Here is a 9262-nt window from a genome sequence, read left to right as displayed (position 1 = left end):
TCTCTATCTTAAACTGGTCAGAAAGAAACTCAGACCCATATGCAAAGGCTCAAGAAAACTATTTGCTAAGTTATCAGGCCTGGGTCATGATGATTCAAGGGATGTTAAAGGATCTGAAAACCCCATGAGCAGCTATGGCAGAGGAGAGGACAGAAGGATGGCTCTCCACTCTCCTGCCACCCTTCATTCAGACGAATCCTTCTACCTCTTACATTTGCTCCTGCTTTCATAGCAGCTATTTTTGTTCTATGTTTTTTCTCCTGTTAATTTCTCAATTTCTGTTTGAGAAAATGCAGTAAATCTTATGTTGCTTTTTGTTTTCTTTGCATATTCCTGTGGGCTTTGGAACGTGGGATTTAAGTAAGAATTCACTCAGTATAAATAGGAGGGATCTGATGTCTCTTGCTGGTAGTACTGAGGCCGTCATTAACCTCTCTATGATTTGCCATCATAGCTTCAGAATAACATCCCATTTTTTTTGTATTTGTGTCTGTGTAAAAATGATGAATTTGAAACAGCTGCTGCAGTACCAACTTCAATTTCACCTTGAAAGTGACATGTCCCTGTTAAATAATGGGAAGAACCATCACTTGTAATTCCCTGTGCATCTTTCTATCAGCTACTGCATTTACTAAGATTAAAAAGTATCTGTCTATCAGCCCAATTAATTTGCAATAAAAGAATACAATTGCCAGTAGTTACACAGGAGAATTGCCTGGTTTGCCAGGGAGGCATACACTGAGGGATGTGGAATGAATGATCTAAAACTACACACAGAGACAGAGACATTATCTTACCAACATAATACAGATCAAAGAGACCAGACACAAAAGAGCACATGCTGAATGGATCTTTCAATATAAAGGTTGAAAAAGGCAGAACTCATTTGTAGTAGTAGGAACCTAGATGTTGGTTACCCTTGGATGGATACATAGCAGCTTGAAGAAAAAGCAGGGTTGATGCAAAGGACTTCTGAGTGCTGTTAACATTCTGCTTTCTTGGGTGTTTGTAACAGTAATGTATTTATTGTAAGAATCCACTGAACTATCATATACTTATTGATATGTATACTCTCTGTAAGTTTGTTAGACTTTAATATACATGTTTCATAAATAATTAATGTGAGTGGTAACCACGTTCTATTTCTTGAGATAAGTAGAAACGTTGCTGGATTCCTGAATCTCAGGCTTAAGATGGAATCCTCAATGACTAGACTATAAGAATCCATTCATCCCAGGGGATAGTACAATGCTGTCCAAGTAATAGATGATTAGATACAATGGATTTTCATTCTAAATACCAAGGACATATGTTGTATTTGTTGAGAAAGTCTACCAAAGGACCACCATTACTAGGCACACAAGAAAGTGGGGGTTCAGTGCTTTGAGAAGGTGCACAAGAAAGATTCCCATGTCTGTCCCCAAAGTGATGCACATTTACATAGAACAGTTTTGTTGTGGCTTCTATTGGGCTTTATCATTTTTTGTAAGCACTTAAGGCAGCTTCTCCCTCTGATTGGTCTGTTACTGAGTTTAGCTGGCAGCATTCCATGTCCAATTAGATCCATAGGGATTTACTGAGGATAATGACAACTACTCTGTGAAGCATACATTTTAAAGAGCAAATAGTCCTGTCCCTGTAAATTTGTTCATAGAGTTTGCAATTGTGTTTTAGAGTACTTCTTTACAGACAATTGTCATTTAACAAAATGCATAGTGCCATTTGTGGCATCAGTTTCACTAGAATAAACTGGGACTATCTCATGCTTCAACTGAACTAGCTATTTTTAAAAATACACTTAATAATAGCATCCAATCACACGTCTGCCATATGTTAGCTCTCTGTACTTGGACCATTTCCTAAACCTAGTTCAACACGCTTTCCTTCCTCTTACTTTCATAGCATTGTAGTGAGGACAGAGTGAGGTGAGCCATAGAATTAATATGGAGCATGTGCCACAGAGTCTTTATCAAAAAAATGCATTATAGCCTCATTCTTGCCATTACTGACAGATTTAGTGCATCATTATGGAGCAAAATGTTCAAGGATATTTCAATACAAAGCATAATATTTAAACAGAGATAAATGTAGAACAACCAAGACATATTCATTTAAAAATGAAAAATTGAAAACTTCCTATATACTAATTATTTTGGTAGCTTGGAAAAAGTCTATCTCTCTTAAAGTAAAAATGGTTACATTTTTTTAAAAGACAAAATTCTGCTAGATTCGTGGAAGATCAGTGTTGGAGGTGTTTAAGAGTTACTGACATGTTTCTTCATTTCTCCCCACTATTGCTCAGATGCCAAAGAGATGTCTTGCAGGAGCCAGATTTAAAGAGAAAAATAGAGCCATCTGTTTCCTTCCTAGAACTTCAAAGATCAGGTGACATCTTACATATTTCTTCTCTTCCTGTTTCCTTCTCTCAAAGGGCAAAGGAAGTGTTTTAATAAAAAAAAAAAAGTGGTCTTGAGCTCCACACCTTGGTGGTTTTACTGAGTGAACTTAGAGGTCACTTAATCCTTGTGAAATTCACGGTTTTGTTTTGGCTATCTGTTTTGTGAACTTCATTATTAGTTGCTATCAGACCAAATCGTAAGTAATAGAGTAGTAGTTAACATCTAAGCCTGAGAAAGTGCTCTCTGATGCTTTTAAGGCAGGGTAAGGCATCTGAGGACTGAAGAATCTCCCAATGTTTTTGTGGCACTTCTTTCTCAACTCTGACTGCTCATTTGGGTCATATTGTTGACTCAGTGGAGGTCTAGTGGAGGAGAAATACAGGGAAAAAAGAAAAGAGGTAATTCATGGCTTGGAAGTTTCAAAATCAACTCTTTGAAACTCATTGAGGAAATAATCGCTTTAGAAAATGACAACTACTTGCATTTTGCCTGCCTGAGGTCTAGGCACAAACAGTAGTAATGGATTTGGAAGTCAGAGCAGGTTTGTTTCCAGCTAGTCTTTTTCTCACATGATCTCTAATACTTGAACTTGGAATGGAAACAAAAAAAGCCCAAGAAAAGATGTAACAGCAGTAGAACTCAGTAGATCACTGTCACTCTGCATGCTCTGTGCGCCCCAGACCAAATTCCAATGGATGCTGAACATGGAACCCTCATAGAAGTTTGAGGAACTCCAGTACTGAGAACATCTCTTTTCTGCTTTTAAGAAAGATAGGCAATACATGTTCTAGAGTACCCTTGCACTGTTCTTGAAAAGGGAACACTTAGGTAAAGATGACCTTCTGGTATCTCCATTCCAGTGAAATGTGAAATGCTATTAGGAGCTGAAACTAGAGACTCTTAACAAGGTTTTGCAATCAAGAGTGCAACAAAGCCTGCATCAAACTGCAGACCCAATAGAAATACAGACGTCTCAGGAGGCCCCAGGGTAAACATTGAGTGGTGGTGCCCTGATGACCAAGCACACCAGCTGATCCCTAGCTATTGAAACATTCTAATATCTACCAGGACTTAGGTGTAACCGGTGAGAGGGAGATGAGACCTGATATTCACAACATAAACTCCAAAACACATAAGGGCTGCCTAATGCAGAAGAGATTCAGTTCCTACCATCTTATAGTATTGGCACAGAGGGAAAAGTACACGAGTAAAAGTAGGTACATTTCTCCTATGTGTCTAGGGCCTCAGGATTTGTGTCCACTTACATTTTGCCATCAATATGAAGTAATGTCTGAAGTTTCTAGTCAAGTCTTCACAGGCTTGCGACAGGTGAAGCTGATCTTTTTGCATATAGCTTTTTACATCAATTGAAAGACACCTCTGTACTGGTGCTTCCAGCAAAACATTTGCTCTCCGTGGTTGCTAAAGAGACACACACAACTCTCTACCAGGTTAAGCCCTCCAAGTCTCCATCCTCTGGCTAGCTCTTCAACACAAGCGTGAGCTTGTCAGTAGACTCACCTGTTTCTGTGGACAGTCTTGTTCGAGTACTTCTTTTCTCAAAAATCATTCCTAAGGACTTCCCTTGCAATAAAGGTAAATACTGAAAACCAAGGACAAAATATGATTAAAATGCAAGGTACAGTCACTATCCAACACCAAGGATTATATTTCAAAGTGCTAATAAAAATACAAATCAATTAACTACTACTTATGAATAAGTAGTCACAATATTGTTTAAAACTGAATTTAAAGGTGCTTTTATTTGCTATACACAGATTATTAGCATGAAATTAGAAATTAATATTATTTTTGGATACAGGTTTCTCATGTAGCCCAGGCTAGCCTTGAACTTCCTGTGTAGCAGAGGCAGGCTTTGAACGCCTGATCATCTTATCTCCACCTCTGAAGGCCTGGGGTTACAGATGAGTGTCACTATGCTTGAGATACATTAGTGATTAGTGGGTTTCAGTTTGGGAGCTTGTTCCAAAGCATAATACTTCACACTGGAGACATTATCTTACTTAATTATATTGAAATCCCCCATTACATTTTCAGTGATGAAGATGTTTGATTCAGAATGACTTTCTCAATTAGTAAGATCCTACTCTGTCCTACATGGGACACTAAGAGTCCTGCTTAGGACACTGATGAGCCTCAGTTTTTAGCTTCATGTTTCTTAGTCTACTTCATTAGAGAATATAAAGGCTTTGTTCATGGAAGTCATTTGAAATCACTCTGAGAGCTTGAGTGTTGTGTGGAGCTCTTCCTCTGTCCTCATGTTTTATTGGACTTCCGCCTAGGATGTATTATCATCTTCTGGTCTCCAGGCAGCAAAGCATTAAAGGACAATGGTCTGTGACCTAAGGATGCCTTTCCCCCTATTTCAGGTGTTCTACAAGAACATCAGCCTATAGAAGTTGGAATATCTCTTGGTCTCTTTGGTGCTTGGAGAGCTAGATAGATAAGAAAGTCAGAGTCATACTAAACTTCCTCAGCCTGTGACCAAATCTTAAAAACAAACAAAAAAAAACCACTTTGAGCCATGCAACAAGGGGAAGGCAGAAGCAGACAGATCTCTGTGAGTTTGAGGCCAGCCTGATTTACATATAGAATTCCAGGTCAGCCACTACAGAGTGAGACCTAGTCTCATAAACGAACAAACAAAGAAACAAACAATATTTGAACAAATTTGGAATACAAATCTGCTTTCATAATTAAGCATTCTAAATGAAGCCACTGCATTAACATTTTGAAACATAAATTGCTCAAAATGCAGAACAATGCCCATGGTTAAGCACCACATTCAATTTCTTCCCTTATTTGACTAGAATTTACTTGTCTGTTTATAATTGGAATGTTTTTTAAACATAATTTCATCATTATGAATATCATCCTAATGATGAACATATCTGTTATACATCTAGAACAGAAGTATACTGCTAAAACAATAACATATTATCTTTAAGTTTTAGCTAATAGAAAACACAGAAGTAAAGGGACACATAAGAATCAAATTTTTCTAGACAAATGATATCTCAGTTTCAGGTCCAGTTACTAATGCATTTAAGCATTCAACTGAAAGAAAAATTGCAAGGACTTGTCATAGAATAACTGCTTTTCATGCTTGTTTATATGCCTGGACACTCAGTGCTAAGCAATTATCTTGCCTGTGAGGTTTCATTACTTAGCTACAATTCAGGAATTTTAATCTGCTCTCTTTTCCCTCTGCTTTAGGAAAGATGCCTCAAGAAGGGTCATTGGTTTTTAATGGAAGAGAAGACAAGGTAAATATTGCATACTTCTCCTTTCTGCTTGATCCTGAACTTCAGATCTGCAGAGAGCCATAGCATGTACTGAATCTCCTCTCCTGTGAAGTTCTTCAGGGTGAGGAGGTCACGGCCTTTCAGCTGTACTTGACTCTGTACTGGCTTCCCACACCTATGAAAGAAGTCAGAAGAGAACAGTATGTATTTAAAAAAGAAAGAACAATGTTGTGGCATAGTTCATTGACCTATTCTTGGAATCAAACATAGCAAATCGCATAGTGCAGCATGCCTCTCTGCAAAGTGTTAATAAAACTAGTGTAGCTCTGATGGCCAAGTCAGTCATCAATGGGAGGAGAGGCCCTTGGCCCTGTGAAGGTTTATGCCCCATTGTAGGGGAATGCCAGGGCCAGGAAGCAGGAGAGGGTGGGGTGGTGAGCAGGGGGAGGGGGGAGGGAACAAGGGTTTGATTTTGTTTTTGTTTTTATTTACTTATTTATTTATTTATTGGAGGGGAACCTGGGAAAGGAGATATTGTATGACATGTAAATAAAGAAAATATCTAATAAAAAACTAGTGTAGCTCTGGTTTTCATTTCCATTATATATACAGTAATTGTTATGTTTGAGAGGAAAAAAAGACTGTGGAAAGAATTTGAATTCTGACATACTTAAGTTAGCTGGCTGGACAACTTTGGTGCTTACTAAATCATGCAACCTTAAGTATGTTTCTCATCAACAAAAAGTGTAGTAGTTTTATAGTGTCATTGTGAAAATATAGTTATTTAGATCATGTGAACCAGTGCTCAGCATTATACACATTGTGAAGAGCTTACCTACTGTTATTGAAACCAGTGCAAGCAAGCTTTATAATGCACAATAGAAAAGTGTGTCCTTTACCCCTATTCTTGGTATATCTCTTTGCAAAGACTTTTACTCCTTTTGTCACTAGGTGAAAACACAGCCATCCTTGTAGAGAACATCTTTCTAGTATCATGTAGAAGGATGCTTTAAAGTTCTATAGATTTTTTTTGTATCCCAAGAATGAGAGTAAAATAATAAACAATAATAATATAACAATGGTAATGATTTTGTAAGCTTGGCAAATTCATTGCAAGTTGACACCTTTTGCCTTCAGCTCATATCTGATTCAGATTGACCTCCTTTAGTAGGGAAAGACAAGCCAGGACCTGTTTGCTCTGTTCCTTTCCTTCAGTTCCTCAAGGTGAGGTCAATTCCAGAGCAAATCTAATTGTTTTCTAGTTTTCTAGTGTTGGTGTAGGCATTTGAGGGTGACTGTTGTATTTATGGGAGTCCTCTAGAGAGACTCGCCCACAACAGTTTTTGATGGAGATAAAACCATTTCCTAGAATACTAATGCGGCCCACCACCCCAATGCGGTCTTTCCCCCTATCCAGGACATCACTTGCCATGATCAGAAACAATGTCATGCTGCTGGTTCTTTTTCTTATTCCACCCTGGTCTGTGGGAAATGCTCATATTGCTTCACCTGACAAGAGTAAGGTTCATTCTATTAAAGACTCCTCTTTTAATCTGCCTTCAAAACAGTGAACTAGTGAGTACCTATTATTTTATTCTTCCTGCCTAACTAACTTAGTACCCTTTGACTAACCTCTCATCCTTCCATCTCACCTTGATAACCACTGTTCTATTCTCAGTTTCTAAGATCAACTTTTTCACATTTCACAAGTTAGATCTTGAGGTATATGTCTCCCCTGTTCATGGCTTATTTCCCTTACTATATAGTATTCTAGGTTAGTCTGTGTTGTCCCAAATGAAGAATGTCCTGCATTTCAGTGTATGTATCTATGCTGCCCATCTCAATCCATCCATCTGTTGATGAGCACTTAGGTTGTTTCCTTATCTTGCCTTCTGTGACTAATGTCTGTCAAGATGGCTGGACTCACATATTTAAAAACAAACAAACAAACAAACAAACAAACAAAAAACCCTTCCCTGTTAATCTTCACCCCTTGGCTTGTTTTCTGTAGCCCATTTTATAATATGTAAGTGATAACATATATATTATTTAACTGATTTTTATTTTTTTATAAAACTGAATCTTGTCTATCTGCTTTGCAAGTCTCTTTTGGGGATTCTGACTTCAAGCCTGAATCACTGAGAGCAATGTCAGTACTGTCTTGGCCTAGGTACAAACTAAGATAGGAATAGACCTTCTTAGCATTCAGTCGCATTGTAATACCTGTTATTTGAGGTAATCACTGTATGAAATGTATGAAATGGGCAGCTTTTATTAAATTGTTCCCAGTGTCATGGTATTATCTATATTTAATAGTAATTGATGCGTAGCACACTAGGGAGGATGAATACTAATTAGAAAGACTGAGAAACTGTGGGAAAATTGATTTAGCATGTCTATGAAACATTAAATTTTACAAGGAGCATACTAACTGCTACAAAATGATCATACTTGAATTCAATCATAAAAAAACAGTTTGTATATATGTTCCATTAGATGTATGTGTAAATTTTTGCAATATGACATGGTCATAGGTATGAAAATCACAAATTCACTCAAGTTGTTAATTCTATGTCATAATCTTTGATAACTTGGACAAATTTCACTAAATAACTGTCTAACAGAGTTGACTTGTTAGTCTAAATTCAATAAGCGAGTGCATATTTTTTTCAGAAAAATTAGTTGGCTAATGAGTTGACTATATCAATATGAGACACTAACGATGTATTTCACTACATATAAAAAGAAATTCATAGTTTCAATTTTTGTGTGGAATAAAATTTTGGTCAACACTCCTATTTTAGAAATTTAAGACTGTCTTCAACTTTACAAAATACATAAATACACTCTACAAAAGGGAATTACTTTAAAGTACCCATCTTCAAAGTTTTATGTAACTTTCAGTGTGGGTTTAGAGAGATGACTGACTGGTTATTAGTGTTCACTGTACTTGTAGAGGACTCAGGGTTGGTTCCCAGCATACATATGGTAGCTTACACTGCCTGTAACTCCAGTTCCAGGGAATCTGATGCCCTGACCCCCACAGGCTTCTGAATGTATGTGGTACACAAACATATACTCAGGCACATACATATGAACAGAAATTTTTAAAATATTTATAAAAATTTTGAACATAAATATATAATGTACACTTATTTACACAACAGAACTGTTCTGTCATGCTTTGATTGGGCTTAGTATTTTCTGTAAGCATTTAAGAGTTAGCACAGTGTTCTCTTGTGATTGGGTTACCTCACTCAGGATGATACTCTCCAGATCCATCCATTTCCCCAAGAATTTCATAAATTCATTGTTTTTAATAGCTGAGTAGTACTCTATTGTGTAGATGTACCACATTTTCTGTATCCATTCCTCTGTTGAGGGACATCTGGGTTGTTTCCAGCTTCTGGCTATTATAAATAAGGCTGCTATGAACATGGTGGACCATGTGTCCTTATTACATGTTGGAACATCTTCTGGGTATAAGTCCAGGAGTGGTATAGCTGGGTCCTCTGGTAGAACTATGTCCACTTCCGGAGGAACCGCCAAACTGATTTCCAGAATGGTTGTGCCAGCTTGCAATCCCACCAGCAATGA

The 9262-nt window shown here is 37.5% G+C and overlaps 1 protein-coding gene across 1 annotated transcript in view; it reads right to left on the bottom strand.

Annotated features, from left to right (window-relative positions):
* The window catches only part of Otc (ornithine carbamoyltransferase), a 49078-nt gene extending 41963 nt beyond the window's left edge, over window positions 1–7115 (bottom strand). Inside the window, exons 1-3 of the mRNA XM_031372012.1 lie at window positions 6997–7115; window positions 5702–5840; window positions 3921–4002 (exon numbers count right to left, since the gene is read on the bottom strand). Of these exons, the coding sequence (XP_031227872.1) occupies window positions 3921–4002; window positions 5702–5840; window positions 6997–7115 (340 nt within the window). The remainder of the gene's footprint in view (window positions 1–3920; window positions 4003–5701; window positions 5841–6996) is intronic.
* Window positions 7116–9262: the final 2147 nt, after the last annotated feature.

Source organism: Mastomys coucha, chromosome X (assembly GCF_008632895.1).
Source record: "Mastomys coucha isolate ucsf_1 chromosome X, UCSF_Mcou_1, whole genome shotgun sequence".
In the NCBI taxonomy this organism is placed as follows: Eukaryota; Metazoa; Chordata; class Mammalia; order Rodentia; family Muridae; genus Mastomys; species Mastomys coucha.
Note: the sequence above shows the minus strand (reverse complement) of the source record. Positions and strands in the feature narration are given on the sequence as shown.